At 58.6% G+C, this 22,039-nt stretch overlaps 2 protein-coding genes across 5 annotated transcripts in view; one reads left to right on the top strand and one right to left on the bottom strand.

The window, feature by feature from the left end:
• LOC104359722 (cadherin-23) overlaps positions 1 to 12,599 on the top strand; it is a 167,077-nt gene extending 154,478 nt beyond the window's left edge. For both annotated transcript variants that reach the window (XM_042793017.1, XM_032992378.2), the window contains 21 exons: positions 1,335 to 1,451; positions 1,770 to 1,994; positions 2,078 to 2,247; positions 2,515 to 2,652; positions 2,808 to 2,927; positions 3,350 to 3,527; positions 4,326 to 4,537; positions 5,076 to 5,270; positions 5,576 to 5,686; positions 5,871 to 6,000; positions 6,171 to 6,434; positions 6,560 to 6,721; positions 6,856 to 7,112; positions 7,395 to 7,492; positions 7,597 to 7,717; positions 7,888 to 7,967; positions 8,300 to 8,340; positions 8,648 to 8,708; positions 9,833 to 9,962; positions 10,045 to 10,167; positions 11,429 to 12,599. In XM_042793017.1, coding sequence (XP_042648951.1) covers positions 1,335 to 1,451; positions 1,770 to 1,994; positions 2,078 to 2,247; positions 2,515 to 2,652; positions 2,808 to 2,927; positions 3,350 to 3,527; positions 4,326 to 4,537; positions 5,076 to 5,270; positions 5,576 to 5,686; positions 5,871 to 6,000; positions 6,171 to 6,434; positions 6,560 to 6,721; positions 6,856 to 7,112; positions 7,395 to 7,492; positions 7,597 to 7,717; positions 7,888 to 7,967; positions 8,300 to 8,340; positions 8,648 to 8,708; positions 9,833 to 9,962; positions 10,045 to 10,167; positions 11,429 to 11,755 — 3,260 coding nt within the window. In that variant the 3' untranslated portion in view covers positions 11,756 to 12,599. The remainder of the gene's footprint in view (positions 1 to 1,334; positions 1,452 to 1,769; positions 1,995 to 2,077; positions 2,248 to 2,514; positions 2,653 to 2,807; positions 2,928 to 3,349; positions 3,528 to 4,325; positions 4,538 to 5,075; positions 5,271 to 5,575; positions 5,687 to 5,870; positions 6,001 to 6,170; positions 6,435 to 6,559; positions 6,722 to 6,855; positions 7,113 to 7,394; positions 7,493 to 7,596; positions 7,718 to 7,887; positions 7,968 to 8,299; positions 8,341 to 8,647; positions 8,709 to 9,832; positions 9,963 to 10,044; positions 10,168 to 11,428) is intronic.
• Positions 12,600 to 12,844: 245 nt separating this feature from the next.
• On the bottom strand, positions 12,845 to 21,788 carry LOC116961415 (prosaposin-like). Of its 3 annotated transcripts, none has more exons than XM_042793041.1 (15): positions 21,646 to 21,788; positions 17,509 to 17,633; positions 17,096 to 17,173; positions 16,846 to 16,971; positions 16,416 to 16,601; positions 15,969 to 16,112; positions 15,716 to 15,772; positions 15,460 to 15,465; positions 15,235 to 15,342; positions 14,901 to 14,987; positions 14,611 to 14,794; positions 14,303 to 14,472; positions 14,119 to 14,199; positions 13,843 to 13,950; positions 12,845 to 13,752 (listed from the first exon to the last, which is right to left on the bottom strand). In XM_042793041.1, exons 1-15 carry the CDS (start codon positions 21,704 to 21,706, stop codon positions 13,717 to 13,719), a joined length of 1,557 nt encoding a protein of 518 aa, XP_042648975.1. In that variant the 5' UTR covers positions 21,707 to 21,788; the 3' UTR covers positions 12,845 to 13,716. The 3 variants fall into 3 exon arrangements, with proteins under 3 accessions (XP_042648975.1, XP_042648963.1, XP_042648972.1); XM_042793029.1 differs by having other exon boundaries at positions 15,460 to 15,468; positions 21,646 to 21,787; XM_042793038.1 differs by having other exon boundaries at positions 15,460 to 15,468; positions 17,096 to 17,170; positions 21,646 to 21,786.
• Positions 21,789 to 22,039: the final 251 nt, after the last annotated feature.

Raw genomic sequence — 22,039 nt, 5'->3', positions numbered from 1 at the left:
TCCGTCATCCAGGTGACAGCCACAGATGCCGACAGTGGCCTCAACCAGCAGCTGGATTACCGAATCGAGGGCGGTGGCCAGGACAAGTTCCTGATTGATGCCACCACGGGGGTCATCCGCGTGGCCAACATCAGCATCGACCGGGAGGAGCGGGATGCCTACCGGCTGACGGTGGTGGCCGTGGACCAGGGCACGCCAGCGCTCTCAGGCACCGCCACTGTCAACATCTTCATCGACGATGTCAACGACTGTCGGCCCGAGTTCATCAACCCCATCCAGACTGTCAGCATCCCCGAGTCAGCCCCCGTTGGCACCGTGGTGGCCGAGGTGACTGCCATCGACCGGGACCTCAACCCTCGCCTGGAGTACTACCTGCTGGAGATCGTGGCCCGTGATGACACGGATGCACTGGTGCCAGATCAGCAAGGAGCATTCATGGTGGATTTTAAGACAGGTAGGAGAGCAGGAAGGGCGGCGCGGGCAGCGCGGACCCCTCTCTTCGCTTCTGCTTCTTCTTCTTCTTCTCTGCCTGGAGGTAGGTGTCTAAGGCACGGGTAGATGATGCTCCCCTCCTGCCTCCCTGCTCTCCTTCTCCAGCTGCCCTGTCTCACCCTGCCCTGTCCTCTCTACCCCGGCCAACCAACTTAACTAACCCTTTTCTTTCCTTTCCGGCTCTTGGCCCGCCAGGTTTGTCTCTGTGTCTGTGCTTGTTTCTCTCTCCGTGCCATCCGTCGCCTCCCTCCATCTCACCCATCTCCATCACAGGCAGCCCCGCTGCGGGCCGGGGGCTGCTCAGCCTTGGCAGACCGGACACGGGCACCCTCGCTGGGGGGGGGAAGGGGGGAACTCCGTTGTAGGTGGTGGGCTCTATCCTTGGGGAAGGAGGGCCAGGAGCTCCCCACGTCCATTTTGGAAGCCCAGAGCTGATCTGTGAAAGAATATCGCCCTTGTTGGAAAGGATACGGCACAAGACTCTTAAAGACGCCCAAATGTTGAGCTAAGATGGATGGGGTTGTGCAGGGGAGCAGCAGCAGTTGCTTCCCAACCCCCCTCATCCGCACAACCCAAAGCCTTACCCCAGCTGAGACAGCATGAGAACCTGTTAGCTGGGCAGGGAGGAGCAGGCAGGAAGACAGGAGATGGAGAGCAGGGCGAGAGAAGTTGTCTCCTCCCGTAGCTATCAAGTGGTTTCCCCGTTTAGCCTTTGGGGAGAGGCAGGAGGGCAAGTGCAGCAGAAGGTGCAGCGGTCGGCTGGTACAGACCAGTCTGCTGAGGGTCCTCAGCGGGGAGTGCTCAGGCACAGCCTGTGACCCCCATCTTTCTGGGGTCCTCAGGAGCTGTGAAGATCAAAACTCCTCTCAACCGGGAACTGGTGGCTACCTACGAGGTCACCATCTCCGTCCACGACAATGCCAGCGAAGTCATCGACCGCTCGGTCAGCGTGCCTAACGGTAAGCATGGACTCTACCTGGGGAGCACGGGCCCAGGGTTGGCAGATGCCAGGGGCTGGAACAGCCTTTCCCAGGCTCCAGTGTAGCTTCTGGGTTGCCAGCAGCTCTCCCGCAGTCCTGGACCAGTTCCCATCAGGTTTGGGTTCTCCTCTGAGCCTTCCTTTAGCGAATGACCCAAACATCCCAGGGCTGCATTGGGGATGGAGATATAACCCATAACCATATCTTTGCAACCCTCCTTTCTCCCATCTTTCCTTCCCTTCTCTTTCTCACTCGTCTTCCTCTTCTCTTCCCCTGTGGTCTTCACCATCACCATAGCCAAGCTGACAGTCAATGTCTTGGATGTCAATGACAACACGCCCCGCTTCCGCCCCTTTGGGGTCACCTATTTCACCGAGAAGATCCTGGAGGGAGCCACACAGGGCACCACACTCATCTCCATCTCAGCGGTGGACCCAGACAAAGGTCCCAACGGGCAGATCACCTACGAGCTGCTGGACCTCTCCCCAGAAGGCTACGTCTGCCTTGAAGACCCGTCGGCAGGTCAGTGGCCTGGGGAGGTGGGAGTCCGGGGCAGATCGGTGGTTTGGAGGGGGTTTCTCATTTCAGGGTCTGCCATCCTCTAGGGAAGGTCGTGGCCAACAGGACGGTGGACTATGAGGAGGTGCATTGGCTGAACTTCACCATCCGAGCTTCTGACAACGGCTCACCCCGCAGATCTGCTGAGATCCCTGTGTACCTCCAAATAGTGGACATCAATGACAACAATCCCATTTTCACTCAACCATCCTACCAGGTGAGCTGGGTTCCCCCGTTCAAGACCACGTGGGGTTTGTCTGGGGAGGATGGACACAGAGCTAGGGGCTCTCCAGGGACACCTTCTCTTCCCTCTGTGCTTGAACCATGTGAAGAAGTTGGGCAACTTGCCAGTGTACTCTATGTGAACATCTTGTACTGAGTCCAGCTGTGCCCAGCCCCGGATGCCACCCTATGCCCTTGGTTACTGCCTGCTAAAACAGCAAGTGATGAAACAACATGTACTGCCTGCTCCTTTTGCTTGCAGAAAGCTGTCTTTGAGGATGTGCCGTTGGGTACGGTCATTCTGACAGTCAAGGCCACGGATGCAGACTCTGGGCAGTTTGCCCTCATCCAGTACAGCCTGCAGGATGGAGAGGGCAAGTTTGGGATAAATCCCAACACGGTAAGGAGCCAACCGAGGCTGGAACAGAGAGGGGAAAGGGAGGGGAGGCTGAGATGGTCCCACCTTGTGCCTTGCTCCCACACCTCACCTTTTGCCCCTTCTCGAGTACCAGCTCTGCCAGACAAGGTCCACTTGAAGGTCTCTGTGTGCTGCAGGGTGACATCTACATCCTGTCAGCCCTGGACCGGGAGAAGAGGGATCACTACACACTGACTGCCGTGGCCAGGGACAACCCTGGGGACATCTCCAGTAACCGCCGGGAGAACTCCGTGCAGGTAGGGCTCTCCTCCTCCCACCTCCCTTCGTGCGATGGTCACCAGCAAGAAGGTGTTAAAACTTAGGCTTTCATCTCCAGCAGTCTTGCTGGTGGCTCGGGGAGGAATTAGAGGGAAGGAAGAGCAGATGATCCCAGGGGCTGTAGGGTGGATGATGCGGGGGACTTTGTGCCACAGGGACAGTGCATTGGTATTTGGGGACGGAGCAGGAGGAGCAGGGGAGGGCGACGCTATTGTCTGCAAGTGCTCCGGAGTGAATGGGTGCCCCGGCCACGGTGGCCCCTATTGTTGGAGGCAGGAATTCAGCTAGCGGAGCTAAACGAATAGCAGGAAGGGCAGCATGCCCCTGCAGCGGAGCCGTGGGTCATGGCGGAGGCACGTCACCAGCCTCACGTCACCCAGCCGGCTGTGCTTTGTGGAAGGTGCTGATCACAGTCCTGGACGTCAACGACTTCAGGCCCCAGTTCAGCAAGAGCCAGTTCAGCACCAGTGTCTACGAGAACGAGCCAGCAGGGATGTCAGTGATCACCATGACCGCCATCGACCTGGACGAAGGGGATAACGGCGTGGTGATCTACAGCATCGAGGGCCCCGGAGCAGGCAGGTGCTGGCGGTGGTGGGGGGCTCCTCCCTGATCAGGAGGGTTACAAGGAGGAGCAATTGGAGGGGCCAAACCTACATCCCGTCTCCTGCAGTTGGTTTGGAGTAAGGTTTTGCACGCACTCTCAGGAGCAATACTGAAAGTGTGGAGCCTTTCAGTACTGCTTCGCAGTTCCCAGTTCCTCATGGCGCAGCACGTTATGACTTTGCCTGCCTTCGTCCTGCAGCCCAGCCTTGGTTTATCCTCTTGTCTCCCCCACCCCATCAGGCCTTTCTATGTACACAGTTGTGTCTTAGAGCAAACTCACTGCACGCTTTAGGGGAAATCTAAGGAGGGCTAGGGGGTTGTGGGTGGATGGTGACAGTGCCTGAAACCCAGTATATCTTTGCATGCCGAGGAGTAATGAGAACCAAAAAAAAGCCTGCATAAATGTAGAGAGGAATGGCAGAAAGTTCATTTTCCAGACACCCATGTGCTCCTCTGACCTTCCTCTGACTATGGCCCTGTCCCAGCTGGCGTAGCTGGCCTGGACAGGAGTGAAACACAGCCAGGGGTGGCCTGGGAGCAGAGCCCATGGCACTGCCAAGTGGCGGGGATACAGCAGTGGGCAGGAATGCTCTGAGAACCCTGAGACCATCCACACCCCTGGCCTCAGGCAGCCAGCTCTGCTCCATCACCCCTTGACAGGGATTTCCCAGCAGTGAGGAGTGTGCTTCAGGCAGTATACCGGTTTCTAGTCATAATTTATCTGGTGCCAAGTTTCCTGAATCAGAGATGTGTTTTTTCTAACCCCCCAGAGGCTTTCAATATCAATAAAGACTCCGGGCTCGTCACATCCCGGCGGCGCTTGAAGTCCTATGAGAGGTTCAACCTGACTGTGGTGGCCACAGACAAGGGACAGCCCCCTCTCTGGGGCACCACCATGCTCCACGTGGATGTCATCGACATCAACGACAACCGCCCCATCTTTGTCCGCCCACCCAATGGCACCATCCTGCACATCAAGGAGGTAAACCCCCGTGAGAGGGAGCAGGGTCATGGCACGCTGAGACCGTGCCCCAGAGTGCTCCTGCCTACTGGAGCCAAGTTCCATTCTCTGTCGTCTCCACCAGAGATGAAACAAGACCTTGATTTAACATGATGCAAGAATGTTTGGGTCATGGGGCTGGAGAGTCAACAACAGCCCCTCTTCATACGTGCAAGTGGGGATGCTAGGGCAGCTTTGGGGAACAGAAACCCTGGCAGTGTGCAAAATAAGGAAACAGCCAGTCACTGCATGCCGAGCCTGTTTATAAACAAGGGCCAAAATGCTGACATTTAAGATATTTCTCCTTTCCGGGAAGCCAGGCTTGGCTCAGCCAGTCCCCAGCGTGTGCATGGGGCAACCACCCTGCTGAAGGGAATCGTGGTGCCACGTTGCCAGCCCCCCAGCTGGTTTTTGGGCAGCAGAAGCCTGCTGACCCTGATACAAGGGGGTTTGGAGGGGCAGGGGGAGCAGGGGGCTCGTGTGCAATACCGAGGCTGAGGGACTGCATGTGTGCAAGCAGGAGATCCCCCTGCGGTCCAACGTCTATGAGGTCTACGCCACGGACGAAGACGAGGGCCTCAATGGAGCGGTGCTCTACAGCCTGCTGAAAACCGGGGCGGGGAACAAAGACTGGGAGTATTTCACCATCGACTCGGTCAGCGGACTGATCCAGACGGCCATGCGGCTGGACCGGGAGAAGCAGGCGGTGTACAACGTGAGCCAGGCAGCAGCGCGCCCGCGGGGCGGCCGGGACGGTCCTCGAGGCTGCGGGTCCGGTGTGCGGCTGGCGGGAGGAGAGCGGTGTGGTGGGGATGGGGTCAGCTGCCGCAGTCATGAAGATGTCACACCTTAGCAGGGACTGGGTGGTTATCACGTGCCCTCAGGAAGTTGCACCCTGGTGGACCAATTCCCAGTTCCCTGTTAAAATCCCCCAAACATCCTCCGCCCACCCAGCCATTCTCACTGTCTCCTGGCCTGCATGGCTTTTCCCAGGACGGCCCTTTTTTCTTTTCTCCCCAGTTGATCATCGTGGCCTCCGACCAGGGCCAGCCAGCCTATGAGACCATGCAGCCCCTCCAGATCGCTCTCGATGACATCGATGACAATGAGCCCATCTTCCTCAGGCCACCTGTAAGGCACCAGGATGGAGGGAGCAGGACACAGGGGATGCAGGGATGGGGATGCCGGCGAGCACTTGTGATGGAGCATGCACCGCTGGGCATCACCATGGCAGGGAGCGGGATGGGATTTGTCCGCTTTTATTTAAAGCCACCTCAATGCTCACAACCCTCCCTTCTCCCGGGTTTTCTGCCAGAGGGACAGTCCCCAGTACCAGGCACTCTTCGTCCCCGAGCACTCGCCGCCAGGCACCGTGGTGGGGAATGTCACTGGGGCGGTGGATGCTGATGAGGGCTCCAACGCCATCGTCTACTACTTCATAGCAGGTGGGTGCCAAGCGGGGAGGGGCTGAGCAGCTCTCCATCCCTCCCCACACACCCCTCGCCAAGGGTTTCCATCTCTCCCATCATCTCCTTGCTGCTTTTCTACCCTGGTCAACGGGCGAGGTGGCATTTCAGAAATGCTGAGCCACCTGGGGACCCCTTTCTACACCCAGCTGGGAACGAGGAGAGCAACTTCCAGCTGAGCCGAGAGGGGCAACTGCAGGTCTTACGAGACCTGGACCGGGAGAAGGAGCCGTACTACTCCATCCTTGTCAAAGCGTCCAGCCAGAGGAACTGGTCCCCTCCCCAGGGCCAGTGGGCAGGCAGAACCCAGCCCTGGGACCTCAGCGAGGACCTGACCCTTCAGGAGGTGCGGATCTTTCTGGACGACATCAATGACCAGGCCCCCCAGTTCACCAAGTCAGAGTACACGGCGGGTAAGGGGTGCCAGGGGCGGGGGGGGGGCACCAGGAGCCAGAGATGCTCCAGGGAAAATCCAGCTGGGTGAAGGAGCAGTGAGAGCCTGCCCAGCCCCAGGTCCCTGTCCTGTCTCTATTTGAAGGGGTTGCCACTGACGCCAAGGTGGGATCAGAGCTGATCAGAGTGGTCGCAGTGGACGCCGATGTGGGCAATAACAGCCTGGTCCTGTACAACATCTTGGGCATCCGCTACATCAAGCAGCACTCCAACGACTCCGAGGAGGTGGCCAACATCTTCAGCATCGGTGCGTACCCTGCATACCACGGGAGCACGGAACCATGGCCAGAGACGTCCCTGTGGCCAAAGACATCCCTGTGGCCAAAGACATCCCCACGGCCAGGGTCACTAATCCTGGGCTTGTGACCATCCTTCCCCCAGGAACCTTTGATGGGATCCTGCGAACCTTCGACCTCTTCACGGCCTACAAGCCCGGCTACTTTGTGGTGGACATCATGGCCTCTGACCTGGTGGGTCACAATGACACGGCCATTGTGGGGATTTACATCCTGCGGGATGACCAGCGGGTCAAAATCATCATCAACGAGATCCCCGACAAAGTCAGGCAGTTCGAGGAGGAGTTCATCAGCCTGCTCTCCAACATCACGGGCGCCATCGTCAACACAGATGACGTGCAGGTAACCATCCAACTTTGAGGTTGCTTTGAGGGGTAGGTAACCTTCCACATGCTGCTTGGATGGGTCTCCTTTGAGGGTGCCTTGTCTGTATAAACCATAGACACCTCTGAGCTCTGAAGGTGACAGATATGCCCCAGGCTGGGGTGTATTGAAGGGGCCCAGACTGACCCCATGCCAGGCTTGAGGTTCTCTTGCCACGCAAGCACCCCTTGGGACATGATCAGAAGATGCCCCGGGAGGAGACGCCTCTCCTACACGGCAGACCTTGCTGTCTCTCCCCAGTTCCATGTTGACAAGAAAGGTCGGGTCAACTTCGCGCAGACAGAGCTGCTGATCCACGTGGTGAACAGGGACACCAACCGCATCATGGACGTGGAGCGGTACGTCACCTGGCCTGTCACCCAGCCCACCCATCACCTGGCCCGTTGAGTCCTCAGGGAGCCTCATTAACATCAAGATGCCCAAGCAACCCTTCTCTTCCCAGGGTGATTCAGATGATAGATGAGAACAAGGAGCAGCTGAGGAACCTCTTCAGGAACTACAACGTGCTGGATGTGCAGCCTGCCATTACCGCCCGGGCCCCAGATGACCTCTCGGCTCTACAGGTAACAGCCCAGCTGGGGGCTGGAGGTGGCTGCTGCTCACGGGTGGGGCGATGGCTCTTCCCATCCTTCATGACCTGGAGAGATGTTTCACCCAAATAATTTCAGGCGGGTGCCCACCGTGGGTGCTGGCTCCATGCTAGAAGTTGCTTCTACCCCTCTGCCTCTTCTAGATGGTGATCATCGTGCTGGCCATCCTGCTCTTCCTGGCTGCCATGCTCTTCATCCTCATGAACTGGTACTACCGGACAGTGTGAGTAGCGCCCAGGCCCTGCCCCACCGGCCCCAACCTCCCCACGGGGCCGGGGGGACCCATGTGGCTGCTCCCGGCCCTGGCAGTGATGGCAAGTAAAGGAGGGCATCAGCTTCCCAACGCCTTCTGCGGCGGGACTCAGCCTGGGTTCAGAAACTGACCCTCTTCCCCCAGAATATGATGCTTTTAATACTAACAGCGCCTCTCCCCACCGAGCTCACTGTCCTTATAGATACAGGGACTGTTTGTGGCGTTATTACAAATCCGTGTCTCCTTTTCCTTTCAAGCACCTTCCTTATTTTCTCCCCTGATTAGTTGTATTTCTTTCACAGGCACAAAAGGAAATTGAAAGCCATAGTGGCTGGCTCCACCGGTGAGCAGTGTTTGGGGTTTTCCAGCTGCATGAGACAGCAGGGTGCATGAAGAGCACGGAGGGGGTACACAGGGAGACGCGGGGGATGTCAGCGGGGTGTAAATCAGAAGCAATCCTGCCCGGCCAGGCGCGATGGGGAGGCTTTTCTCAGCGCCCAGGCTCCACGTGACCAGCTGCATCCCAGCGTGTTCCTCACGCCAGCGGTGCCTTTTTGGTCGCCTGGCTTCGCTCCCCGATAAAGAAGTGCCGCCCCGTGGTTCTCTGCTCAGCCCGCCGCCCTGTAACCCCCCACCCCTGCCTTTTGCAGGGAACAGAGGCTTCATGGACATCATGGACATGCCGAACACCAACAAGTACTCCTTTGATGGGTGAGTTCTCTCCCCTTCCTTCCCCTCCCCGGTTTGCCGCCTCGCGGGATCGCAGCTGGGGAGGCGCAGGGAGGAGAAGACACGATGCCTCTCTTCTCGGTGGAGGGATGTGGCCACTCGTGCCGTGGGGGGCACGACCCCAGCCCTGGCACAGGTGCTTGCCTTGCGAGCTTTCAAAGCCAAAAGACCTTGTGCCTTCTCCTGTGACTCCATCTCTGCCAATACTTGCCAGGCTTGGGGTAAGCAGAGGGACATAGGCTAATAGGGAACCAAATGTTAGGAAAGTATGTTTTGAGGGAAGGCCAACAGAAAAAAAAAAAAAAAATCAGAGGAATGCACCCACTGGCAATGTTGTGCAGAGATTTAGAAGGAAATAGGAAGGAAAGAGCAGATGAGAGGGCAACGCAGGAAGGATCAAATGAAAAGCACACAAATAATTATTTTTAAAGCTCATAGCAATAAAAGAAGAATGAAATGAAGAAACAGATGAAAAAGATAGCTCCCTGACACTGTGTTTTCATGCGAACAGCTATTGTTAGTGTTGGGGGGTCACCTGTAAATGACAAAATGACAGTGTCATCTGTGTCCTCAAGTCATCATGTGTAAATTGAATAAGTGTTGAGAATCTACTCTGACAATAGACTTTGGAAATAATTCTTCATCTTTGACACTGGAATTTCCTAAGCCATTACTTGCCAGCTAACTCCGAGAGGTACCTCCTTCTGCATCACTTCAGGCTGGTCTCCCCTGTTACAGAAACACGAACTGGGTAATTTTGAAGGCAGCAAGGTATCACCAAACGCAGCCAGAAGTGGCAGCCAGCTAGAGGGAAGAGATTCTTCAGTACGTTATATGCATTGAAAATTACCGCGCTGACAGTATCTAGCATCCCTGTGCAGTTGAGACCCTTCTGTTTTGGTGCAGTAGCTGAAAAACACTGTGTCTGACAGAACAGCCGTAGGGCGGGTGTCAACACACATCTGGATCCAGAGAAGCTGAACCCACGCTTGCACAGGGCAGGAGGAGGCGGCACACCCTCAGCACCCGGGCTGCGGGTGGGGGTTAGGGATGCTGCCGCTCTTTGCTTGCGCTGAGGGACGCTCTTCTTCCCCCCCCCGGGGCAGGGCCAACCCGGTGTGGCTGGACCCCTTCTGCAGGAACTTGGAGCTGGCGGCGCAGGCGGAGCACGAGGACGACCTGCCGGAGAACCTGAGCGAGATCACCGACCTCTGGAACAGCCCTGCCCGCACCCACGTGAGTGAGACACGGCCCCAGCTGGGGACACCCTCGCGCCCCACGCGCGCGTCGCCTCCTCAGCCGCTCTCTCTTCCCCCAGGGGACTTTTGGGAGGGAGCCCTCCGCGGCCAAACCCGAGGATGACCGCTACCTGCGGGCAGCCATCCAGGAATACGACAACATCGCCAAGCTGGGGCAGATCATGCGGGAGGGACCCATCAAGGTGAGCATTGGGCGCCGGGCATCCTTCACCGAAGGGGTCTTCTCCTACCGCTATGGCTTCCAGGTTCGCGGCTGCGGCGCCGGAGGGGGATGCCGCTCACAAAATCTCTGGGATGAGGCCAGCCTCCCTCCGATCAAACCATCTCCCTTCGGTAACGCGCTGTCTCTCCCCCTCCGCCCAGGGCACTCTCTTGAAGGTGGTCCTGGATGATTACATGCGCTTGAAAAAACTCTTTGCCCAGCGGATGGTGCATAAGGCCACCTCCAGTCAGGGGGACCGCTCCTCGGTCTCGGAGGTAGATGGGGTGTGCATGGGCTTGGGGAGATGCTTGCCGTGCCCTCTGGGATGCAGTGTGTCTTCCTGGCCCCGAAGGCTGTGGGCTCTCCCCACGGCTGTGGTCCCCGTCACCCAGTGGTTCCCCTTGTTCTCTGCTTGGCCGGAGTGAGCCAGATGCTGGTTTTCCACTGAGGCTGCCGGTTCCCCAAAGTGCCTCAGCTCTTGTGAACCTGCTGTGTTTCCTCTGAGCACCAGCAGCACCCTCTCCCTCGGTCTCTCCTACCTTCTTTGTGGGGTGGGCCCTGTCCATCACCTCTCTGCCTGTCTGCCAAGGCTGGCCGAGAAGCTGCAGGTCACACGTGGGGACATCTTCGCTCCCTTCTGCTCCTCTGAGCTTATTAACCCAGTAGGTTTTTGAGGCGAAAAGGCTGGGGCAGAGGGTTTTGGTGCAGGAGGGCTGGTGTGGGGAGAAGCAGCTCCTCCTGCAGCCTTCTCCCTCTTCACGAGGGGGGGCAAAACATGGGATGAACAGTGTGGAGGAGAGCAGTGGGACAGGAGACACCTTTCAGCCCTTCTTCCCCGCCACCCCCCCCCCATCCCTTCTTGCTCTTATCCCCCTCCAGCCCATTCAGCCTTCCCTCGCTTCTTTTCTTCATCTGCCTCCTGTCCCACCACCCTCACGCAACCCCAAATCCCAACCCGGGTTCAAAACCCCTCCTTGACCACTGTGGGGGCTGCTGCGGGACACACCACCCAGCTGGTTCCTGACCCGGGGCGCCCACCCGACGGGCGAGGGATCCAGCTGGAGATCACCATCGCGCTGGTGGTCCTCATCACCGTGCTCTGAGGTTGCTTCAGAAGAGGAGGGTCCCGTCCCTCCTGCTGGGCTCCGGCCTTGCAGGAGGTTCGGAGGTGGGGAAGCCAAGATCTGCTCTGACTGCGGTGGTGATTTCCCACCCCCCTGCCCTCGGTGAAACTTTTGCAGCTGATCCAGAAGGAGCTGGAGGAAGAGGAGGAGGAGCGCAGCCACAGCCAGGGCAGCCTCCGCTTCCGACACAAGCAACCGGTGGAGCTGAAAGGTCCCGACGGCATCCACGTGGTGCACGGCAGCACGGGCACGCTGCTGGCCTCCGACCTCAACAGCCTGCCCGAGGATGACCAGAAGGTGCTGGGTCGTTCGCTGGAGACTCTGACCGCTGACTGCGGAGGCTACAGCGACCACAACGCCCGCACCGAGTCGGCCAAGTCCACCCCCCTGCACAAGATGCGGGAGGTGATCATGGAGAGCCCTCTGGAGATCACCGAGTTATGACCAGCGGGGGTGGTGATGCTCCTCTAGGCAAGCCGGGGCCGGCAGGGACAACGCATGGACCAGGGGGGCCGTGGCGGGGGCTGGGGGAACCCCAAAACCGGTGCTTGCCCCCCCCCCCCCCTTCCCCTGCAGAAGGAGTCCAGGCCAACCGGTGCGGTTCGCTCCGGCAGCCTTGGAGAGCTTGGCCCCGGGAAAGGGCTCTCAGGACCGGTATGCTTTTACTTGCCTGTCATTTATCCATGAAAGCATTAAATTTTTTTTTATTTTTCTTATTAAAAACAAACAAACAAAAAAGTTCTTTTTTTTTTAAAAAAAAAAAAAAGAGAGATTGAGAAAAGCTAAATGAATCCAATGAGTCCAGGCTGGACGGGGGTGAAGGTGCAGCGAAGGTGCGGATGATGTGTCACCGCAGCATCCCCAGGCGCAGGCTGTGGGGACAAGCAGCCATCACACCCCGATCACGGGCATGGGGAGGGCCGGGGTAGCACGGGGAGAGGCTGAGTCCATTTGGCATTAACGTCACCTTTCCAGCAAGGAAAGGCCCAAAAACTAAAGGAAAGGAAAAAAAAAAAAAAAAAAAAGAAAAAAAAAAAAGTCGACATTTCTCCATTTTGCTGGCTTTACCAAAACATGTTGCGACATTGAAAAAGAGAGAGACTGACAATAACTGGGGCTTCTGGATGTGGAGTGCTCGTGCGTGTCTTTTCTTGCCCTTTTCTTTCCCCTTCTCTCTTGCTTTCGGGTTTGTTCGTTCGGGGGTTTGTTTCCAATCGTAACCTTGTGGAGAGTTTCGGGCACGGTCTGTTACGGGACTCAGAAATACACTGTCTATGGCTTTGGGTAACCTGTCTGTCGTCCTTCCTCCCCAACCGTGCCGCGCCAGATTCATCATACCCAAACAGCCTTTTGAAGAGGAAAAAAAAAAAAAAACAAACAAACCTTTTTTCCCTTAATTCACCCCTCGATCCATCACCTCAGCCCCAGGTGTTGCCGCACCCCAGATTTTGGGGGAAGCATTAAACCTCCTCCAGGTTTGCCCCCGCCTTGCCGCGTTGCCAGCCCAGGAGAAGGAGGAGGGAGACGACCAACTGGGCTCACGGGAAGACTTTATTTGCGGTGAGATGCTCCCGTGCACGCTCAGGACCGTGCACTGCGGGTGTCCCCCGCTCCTGCAGCGAGGAGGGACAAGCCAGCACCCCACTGCCCCTCACCACCACGGCTGGGTTGGCACAGGAACACCCCCCAATGCCTCCCCCCCCCCCCCCAGGTGGGGATGTGTGCATGAAAGGAAATATTTGCTCCCCCAAACTCACACATTTTTTGCTCAGGGGATACTTAAAATTGACATCTCTATCTCCAGCAACTGGCTGGACACAAAAATCAGAGTACTGCGAATGTCATGCAAAGCCGGGCATTGCAGGTAAATTTAATCCACTTTGTTTCTTTAACTGGTGACCAAGGGGGGAAAAAAAAAAAAAAAAAAAATAAAAAAATAAAATAAAAAGCCACCCCAATTTGAAGAGGGACCAGCGAAGGGCTGGGCTTGCCAAAAGCCAACGAGACCTGCGGTGTGAGATGGCCGGCAGCCAGGACCAGGGGGCTTGGTGTTTGGGCAGCAGAAACGATCCCAGCTTCGCGTCGCAGGATCCGGGCTTTACGAGCAGTTCAGGATGGGCTGGGGATGGGGAGGGAGGGTGGGATTTTGCAGTCAGCGAGGTTGAATCCCCAGTCCTGAAAATACTAACGAGTTCCCTTAGCCTGATTTGGAAAATCCAAGCCCCAGGGGTGGAAAAAGAAGTGGCAGAGGCAGCTGGGGCACCCCACGGCCACCGGCGGGGTGGTGAGGCCGGTGGTGGGCTCCCGTCGTCGCCGTCCGTGGGCGCGGGCACACCCCAAGGGAGAGGGTCCGGGATCCTGAACCGAAAGGGCAGGGCAAGCCCGGCTGGCCGGGGAGGTGGCTCCTAGTTCCATAGGTGACGCCGGCAGTGCTCGACGGCCTGCGGGAGAGAAGGGGAGGGATGGCGGGGGGAGGCAGGGACCCCCGGGCACCCTGCAGAGCCAGGGGAGGGGACACGGCCCCTACTCACGTGGCACTCGACCGCTGTGGCCATGTTCTTGCACCAGTAATGCGGCCCCCAGGCGCAGGGGTCCGAGCCCAGGAGATCGTCCTCAGGTGAGTCGCAGGCTCTTATTTTCTGCGTTGCGAAGGAAAAGGGTGGGAGAAGGAAGGGGGGGAAAAAAAAAAAAAAATAATAAAAAAAAATAAACATGAGCACCCTTTGACCCCAGTTTTGGGCAAAAGGTGCCCGTGTCGGTCCAGGCTGCCCCCAGGGGTGCAGCACCCGTGGCACGGGGACGCTTACGGTGCAGACGAAAGTGGGGTCCATCATCTGCACGAGGAGCCGCACGGCCGCCGGCTCGTATTGCATCACGAGCGCCTCGCACTGGGAAAGAGAGAGAAAGTGAGTGTAAGGGGGTCACGGGGAGTGGGGTGGGGGTGTCCCCGAGGCCTAGGTGTGCTTCCCCCCCCCCCCCCCCCCCCATTACCTTGCCAGTGAGCGGCGGGGGCAGCAGCTCGCAGCCCTTCTCCAGCACATCGCCCAGCTCCGCCAGCGTGTCGTTCTTCAGCAGCTCGTTATCGAAGTAGGTGATGACGATCTGGCAGACGTTGCAGAAGGCGCCGGCGCCCACCGCCAGCTGCTCCAGCGCCACAGCCCCTGAAGGACATGGAGAAAGGGTGGGGCAGACCCTTAGCACCCCCCCACCCCCCCGCCTTGACCACCCCCCCCCCAGCACCCCACTCCCTGGGGACCTGGTGTCTTGGTCCCTCCGTGTGTGTGTGTCCCCCAGCTCACCCCGGTGGGTGTCCCCGCTCCGGGGGCAGCAGTGCAGCATGGTGCAGACGGCTGCTGGGTCGGTGGCCTCCAGCAGCATGATGACCACGGCTTTGCCATAGGAGTCCACAAAGTCCTTGCACTGCCCGATGACGCCGTGGGGCAGCATGTAGCACACCTTCTCGATGTCGTTCACCAGTTGCTCCTGGCGGGGAGAAGGCGGGAGAAGGGGAAACCACCCACCCCCCAGGCTCCTTGCTGGCCCTTTCCCCCCTCCCTTTCCCCCCTGGCCCTTAAGCATCGGGGCTCACCTCCGTCACGTTGTTCTCCAGGAGGCTCTCGGCCGTCTTCACGGCGAACTGGCACATGTCGCAGAGCGGCGTGGTGCCCTCCTCGTCCTGTCGGGACAAGGCAGTGGGACACACACCGAGCCCCCACCCTCAGAGCCACCCCCATCCCACCCAGCCATCAACCCCCTCAAAAGACATTCCCCACCTTGAAAAAAACAGAGATGCTTGAGGAAAAAAAAAAAAAAAAAACAAACCAAATCAAAACAAAAAAGCAAAACAAGGTTCCCTCTTCCAAGCGTTTGGATTTTAAGGGGAATGTCAGAGTCGGGGGGGCTGGGAGGGGGTCCCCACTTACCCCCAGGGCGCTCAGGACCTCAGTCACCTTCTCGGTGAGCAGCGTGTGGAGGGGCAGTGCCGAGGCGGAGGAGCAGAGTCCCAGCTGGCCACACAGCTCCAGCGGGTCCTGGGGAGAGAGACAGCCTGAATCGGGTGGGCATCCCCCCGGGAGGGTGAGCCTGCACCCCCCCCTGCTTCCCCATGGAGGGTGATTTCAGCCCGTTAGAGCATGGGTCTCGCTTACCTCAGCCTGCTACCAGTGGAGGGGCCAGAGAACGGCATGAAAAAACGAAAATAAAAAAAAAAAAAAAGGATTGCAGCAGTTTCAAGGCACAGAGAAGGCGGGGAGGGGGGGAAATATTTAACCGTTTGTAGGAATGTAAAGCAGTGGGTTTATTAAAAAAAAAGTGGGGCCCCACATTTGCTGATGAGGTCCCCTTGGCTATGCCGCTTGCCCCCGTCAGCACCCACTCACCCCGGGGAGCTGCTCACCCACTTACCATGTACCGGAGCAGTTGGGCAGCCGCGTCCACGTACTTGGCCAGGTAGCTCTTGCACTATGCAGGGGAGACACGGGGCACAGCGTCAGCACCCAAGGAGGGACACCCCACCACCTTGCCTGCACCCCTCCAGCATCCCACACACCACCCCCCCGGGTGCTGCTCCAAAGCAGGCAGCTGCAAAAGATGCTCCCGGTGATGATGATGATGGAGGAGGAGGAGGAGGAGCCCAGGGTGATGCTGACCCCCTTACCCACGGTGTCATGTCGGGTGCCAGGCCTTCGCACACCCGCTCGGCGTGGGCCACCAGTGCCTGGGCAAAGGTGGTGTTGGTCCCCAGCTCCAGCTGCACGGCCATCACCAGCTGCAGGCAGTCCCCACACCCCTCTTCCAGCTCCTGCGGGAGGACACGGGCAGGGAGATCTCAATACCTTCCTCCCCACCCCCCCCCCCGCCAAAATAAAACCGAGCACCCCCGGGGTGAAATGCCAGTCACAATCTGGGGCAGTTTTTTGGCCGCCATGTCTCTGACCACCCCCTCTTCCTGCATCCTGCAATATCCTGGGGCCAAATTTGTGACACCCCTAACCAGACGCCATCTCAGCTGTGTGGCAATTTTTTTTTTTTTTTTTGTTATTGTTAACTAGGTGATTCTCATCCTTAAGCAGCCTCAGTGGCATTCTTGCCTGTGCCACGGTACCTGAGCCTCGCCACGAGGGGGGTCCTGGGGATGGAGCAGGAGGGGCACGTTGGCGATGAAGGGGGAAACCAGGTCAGCGAAGTCCTGAGTGGGGGCTGGCGGCGGCTTCTGAAACTTCAGAGCCCCCGTGGGGCTCTCCAGGGGCTGGCACAGCTTGATGGTCCCGCACACCACCTTTGGGTCCGACTGGAGGGGGTGGGCAGAGGGGTGGGGGGCTTGGGGCTTCATCTGTCCCATCACCCTGCTCCCCACCCCTCCATCCCTGGGTCATTTCCATCCCCATCTCCATCTCGCAAAGGTTTTATCCCAGGCTTCAAAAGCCTCCCTTGCCCTGCGAGCCCCCAAGACATCCCAAACCATGGAGAAATGCAAATCCAAGAGGGGGGGGGGGGGGTAATGGGGGGGTGGGGGTGTCCTCCCAGCCAGTTACCAGCACTTGCTTGCCCAGCTGGACGAGGATGAGGATGCCAGTGTCCACCATCCTCTTGCACTTGACAGACCAGTCCTGGAAGGGCAGGTACTGGCATTTCTTATCCAAGAAGAGCCGTAGCTTTTCCTAGGTGATAAGGGGAGAGCTCAGAGCTGGGCTGGCCCCGTGGTGGAGCGGGGGGACACACGTCAGCCCACACACACACACACACACACACACACACACGCACACACCCCCGGCCACGACCCACCTCGGTGCGGTTGTCCTGCAGGATCTTGCCCACCACGGAGACCGCCACTTGGCACAGGTGACACGGGATCCCCTTCTGCTGAGAGAGTGGATGTTGTCGGGGTGCTGCCATGGCACCCAGACCCCCCCCCCCCCACCAGCTTGCTCCCCAAAACCCAACCCTTCATCCCCAAAAACACCCCACACCAAGGGGAACGTCCTGGGGTACCCACTCGTTTTGGTCGCTCACCCTGCAGACACGCTGCTGCCTGAGAGTGTCAGCGGATGCTCCCCTGGGTGCCCAGCATCAGCGGGGAGGAGGGTGCAGGCTGGGATTCTCCCTCCAGCCCCACATTTTGGGGCAGGATGATGGATGCATCCTTCCACACGCTCCCCCACCCCCCAAGCCCTCATCCCCCCTCCTGGCACAGTTACCCCCAGGGCCTGGTCCCAGACGGTGATCCGGCACAGCTCCAGTGCCCCGCACTTGGCCGCCGTCGCCACATCGCGGCACCAGTCCTCCGGCCGCTCGCCACACTCATGGAGGGGGCTGGCCCCGGCTGGGGCAGTGGGGTGGAGGGGTGGGGGGGAAAAGAGGAGACCGTCAACCCCTGGGGCACCCCGAGACCATCTCCTGCCCCACACCAACTTCCCCACCAGCACCCTGACCCCAGCCCTGCCCCACGAGCCAAGGGCGATGCTCCTCACCCTCCCGCTGTGATTCACCCTCAGCTTTCGCAACGGTGGTGTGGTGGTTGGGGTTGACAAATTTTTTTTTTGCCTGAGCTGCAGCCAGAGCATGGGGGGGAAGCAGGGCCAGGGAGGGGATTCTCCCCCTCTGCTCCGCTCTGGGGAGACCCCCCTGCAGTGCTGGGGCCAGCTCGGGGGCCCCCAACAGCAGAAGGACCCGGAGCTGCTCGAGCGGGGCCAGAGGAGGCCACGGAGATGCTGGGGGGGCTGGAGCAGCTCCCCTGGGGGGCCGGGCTGAGAGAGTTGGGGGGGTTCAGCCTGGAGAAGAGAAGGCTCCGGGGAGACCTTCGAGCAGCCTCCCAGGGCTTAAAGGGGGGACAGGAGAGGTGGGGAGGGACTCTGGGTCAGGGGGTGGGGATGGGATGAGGGGTAACGGTTTTAAATTGAAAGAGAGGAGATTTAGATTAGATACTGGGAAGAAATTCTTCCCTGTGCGGGGGGTGAGGCGCTGGCCCAGGGTGCCCAGAGCAGCTGTGGCTGCCCCCTCCCTGGAAGGGTTCAAGGCCAGGTTGGATGGGGCTGGGGGAAAGGGGTCCCTGCCCGTGATGGTCTTTCAGGTCCCTTCCAAACCAGACTGTTCTATGATTCTATGATTTTTTTAAGCTCAGCAAAGGCCGGCTTTACCAGGCCAGTGTGTGCTGTCTTTTCCAATGAGATGTCACAGCAGCGTTGGTCCAGCATCAAAACACAAAGCAAATTTGGGTGCTCAGCCTCACAGAGCCCTTTAACATGCTGGGGAGGTGGCTGCTTATAGAAACAGCAATAAATCTTGCAAAACGAGCAAACCAGGGGGGTACCAGCGCTCAGCCCCCACACAGCAGCCAGTTAGCCACGCCGTGGCTCCTGGCAACGATTGAGCAACCCCAGTTTAGGGTGTTTTGTTTTTTTTGTTTTTTTTTTTTCTCATTTCCTCCCGATGACAGCATTTTCTCCTGACTGTAAATCCCCAGCACAGCAGCATCAGCACCACCCGCCCTGGCCGCCCGGTGGCATGGCGCAACGCCGGTGGTTTAATTGCCACCTTGGCGTGTCAGGAGTCATTTGTGATGGGGCAAGTGTTTATTTCCACTGGGGGCTGCGCCCACCCAGGATGCGGCTGGGGAGGAGGCGTGGAGCTGGCACAACCCAAGCCCCTTCACTGCCCTGATTTGGCCAGGAGCCACTCCAGAAATTCAGGGGGCACGTGAACGGGCAGACAGACAGACTCTGCTATCTCACAGCTAGCATTTTTAAGCAAAGCACGATGCCACCCTCAGAGCATTTTCATCCAGCTTTTACCACTCAGCCCTGGCCATTTGATTTTGTACAGCAGGAATAAAGCCAAAAGCAGAAGCTGTTCCTTCCACCCACCCTGCCCTTATCAGGTTTCTCCCCAAAAGCTGCTTTTCCTGCACGCCAGATCCTGGCAACACCTTCTGCTCATCCATGAGATGTGTTGGGGCAGCAGCTTGAGATACCCAGGGCCACCCCAGCAAGTCCTTAGGGGTGGGGGGGTTGTAGGGAGGGGGGTCCCAAGCCCCCCACCCCCAGCCCTGCCCGCTCCCAAAAGCTCTGGCGGAGCTCAGGGGGCCCAGGTGGCATTTCAGCCCCGATTTCCCCATCAGGCTGACAGCAGCACCAGGGCAGAAGCAAGCCCCAGGGCAGGGCAAGTCCCATCCCATCGTCCCCCCACCACCACCCCGGGTTTCCCATGCACAGCTTCCCACACATCTCTCCAGCAGCATGATGCCGAGGTCGCCCCATCAACTGAGAGATATAGACTTATTTTTTTTTTAATTCTGGCCCTAGCATCAGGACAGACAGGAATGGCAAGGCAGCAGAAACATTAAGGGGCAGCACAAAAAAAAAAAAAAAAAAAAAAAGGAATGGGGAGGCAACGACCCCACAGTTTGTTTCTGAGCTGGTCCTTCCTAATCCATGGACACTGGCATCTCACAGCCTCGTGCTTGAGACCGGAGCAGCGGTGTAAGGATGCTGCCAGCACTGTCATGGGGGGATTTGGCTGGTCTAAAGGACACCAGTGCTTTGGACCAGCACCTTTCTGGCTCACAGTGGCTCTCAGCTCAGTGCTTCCTCCTCGCTCTGCTCGAGCTGAAACTCAGGCAACAAGTGCTGGGCCGGAAAAATAATTAATACTAATCATAACACCCAGCTGCTGAGAGCAGGGGGGGAGCTTCCCTGGGTGGAAAGCAGGGCCAGGGGGCAAACAACTGGGGCAACTGTGAGCTCGCCTCCATTTTTCAAAGCTGTGCTGGAGCCACCTCTTGCTGCCGGGCACCCAGGCAGCAGGACAGCGGACGGTGCCAGTTTCGGCAAAGCCCTGGCACAGAGCATGGGGTGAGGTGGGGATGCTCCCACACCGCTGGGGTGGCCCCAGGCCGGCCAGGACTGCTCTATCTCGGGCTGCCAGGCCCCTGGGGTGGGGTGGGCTGTGCTCAGGGGGGACGGAGCACCGAGCTCCAGATCTGGCAAGGCTGTGCCGGCGTTACGCGCGGCCCCAGAGCACGCCGGCCCAGCCGGCAGAGCCTGGCGAGCAGGTTGTGATGTAAACCCCGGAGGTGGCGGCGTGGGCCCCGGCGCCCCAGTTCCTGGCCTGGCGCACACCCTTGTTACGGCAAAAAAAAAAAAACTAAATACACTCTTCCCAGTATCAAAACCCTTCTCCAAGGCTTGCAGTGGCTCCCAGTCCTGCAGCCACACCGGGTCACGTAGCCAAGCGGCCACCACCGGAGCCACCGCCGGCTCCCAGGGCGGGCACCACCTGAAGGACAGCCGTGCCACGGACGTGCCGAGCGTGGGTGAACTTTCTTGCTCTGCCTGTTGCTGACTGGAGCACCTCGTCATGTCCCCCCCCACCTCCAGGACAAGCGTGCGCAGTCACGACTCTTCCACCACAGAGGCTGTGCCCGAGCAGGTCACGCCAGAGGAGTGTGATGGGCTGAGCTTGGGGTTCTTCCCTCTGGGAGTTGAGATGTTTGGGTTTGGTTTTTTTTTTTTTTTTTTTGCCTACAACAGTGGGGCTTCATGGAAATTTCCCCTGGAATAAGTGATTTCCCATCAAACAAGGGCCAGGGGTCAAAACCAAGCTCTTCCCAACTTGTCTTGGGAGGATGTTGGGGGGGTAAGACAGATATCACTTTTTCACTCTTATCAAGGGGGAGGCCCAGGGGCTGATAGCATAAGCTCACGGGCAGGAAGATTTGCTCAGAGATAGCCAAAGCCCCGGTGATGAGGTCTCCAAAGGTGCCTAGGGCTGCAGCACTGCACCCCATCACCCTCCCCGGAGCTCAGCACACCACAGCAGAGGAGGCTTCCTGCCTCCTGCACCTCCTACGAGGCCCCTAAGGGAAGGGGCACACCCTCAGACAGCACCCTGGTCACCCCACCGTGCCCAAACAGCAACATGGTTTCCCCCCCAGCTGGCACGGACACGGGCAGGTCCCAACACCAAGGGCAGCCCCTCTCCCCCCCGGCTGGCAGGACTCCCCATTGACTGGCCTCCCCCTCTTTCCAGATCCCAGCAAAACACCGGCCCCGTCTGAAGCCCCACTGGTGGGAGAAGGGGAGGGGAGGGAGCAGGCCACTTTTTGCCCCGGGATCATCTTTAAGGGCAGAAGTTGCAGCGCTCACATGGAGGTAGGCAAGAGGGAAAGCAGCTGGTGGCGTCACCCGCCCCAGCTCTCCTCTGGCCCCACTCCCAACCCCGCAGAGGGATGAGGAAGGACGCTGTGGAGCTTAAACGTTAGAGCTGGGACTAAGTTTTGGGGTTCGGAGGGGTTTCCTGGGCTCCCCTCAAAGTCCTACCCCCAGGCCTGGCCTTACCTTGGTAGGAGCCCAGGCACATAGAAAGGATCAGCACCCAGCCCCTCCATTTGCTCTCCATGCCGTTCCTAAAGACAGTCCTCAGCGGCTGGTTCCTCTCCGGTGCTGCTCCCAGTCTGAGGAATGGTGGAGGGGTTGGGAGAAGTAGTGAGATCCCACACCTACGCAGGGCAATTACCACACCCCTCTCCTTACGCCTTGATTATAAAATCATCACCAGCCTGCAAGTGGAGGGAGGGACGGGAGCCAGGCAGGTATTCCCGGGAAGTCAAAACCAGCCCCGCTCCTGCTCTTCAAGCTCCAACCTCACCAATCCTGGCTGCAAAGGGTGGGCACAGCCAGGGAAATCTGTCCCTGGGCCATGGCCATTCGCTGTGCTCTTCAGTGAGCAGAG

The sequence above is a fragment of the Tyto alba genome, unplaced genomic scaffold (assembly GCF_018691265.1).
Source record: "Tyto alba isolate M040663 unplaced genomic scaffold, T.alba_DEE_v4.0 Super-Scaffold_1, whole genome shotgun sequence".
Taxonomy (NCBI): Eukaryota; Metazoa; Chordata; class Aves; order Strigiformes; family Tytonidae; genus Tyto; species Tyto alba.
The sequence above is the reverse complement of the archived record's forward strand: the minus strand, read 5'-3'. Positions and strand labels throughout refer to the sequence as shown.

Bases quoted from the DNA above. Each gene is read 5' to 3' on its own strand.
- LOC116961415 (XM_042793029.1), bottom strand. From the start codon at position 21,706: ATGGAGAGCAAATGGAGGGGCTGGGTGCTGATCCTTTCTATGTGCCTG. The intron at 16,113-16,415 runs GTACCGTGGCAC...GTCCTCCCGCAG, and splicing joins CCCCTCGTGGCGAGGCTCAG to GAGCTGGAAGAGGGGTGTGG. The intron at 14,795-14,900 runs GTGAGCCCCGAT...TCTCCCCGCCAG, and splicing joins TGGAGAACAACGTGACGGAG to GAGCAACTGGTGAACGACAT.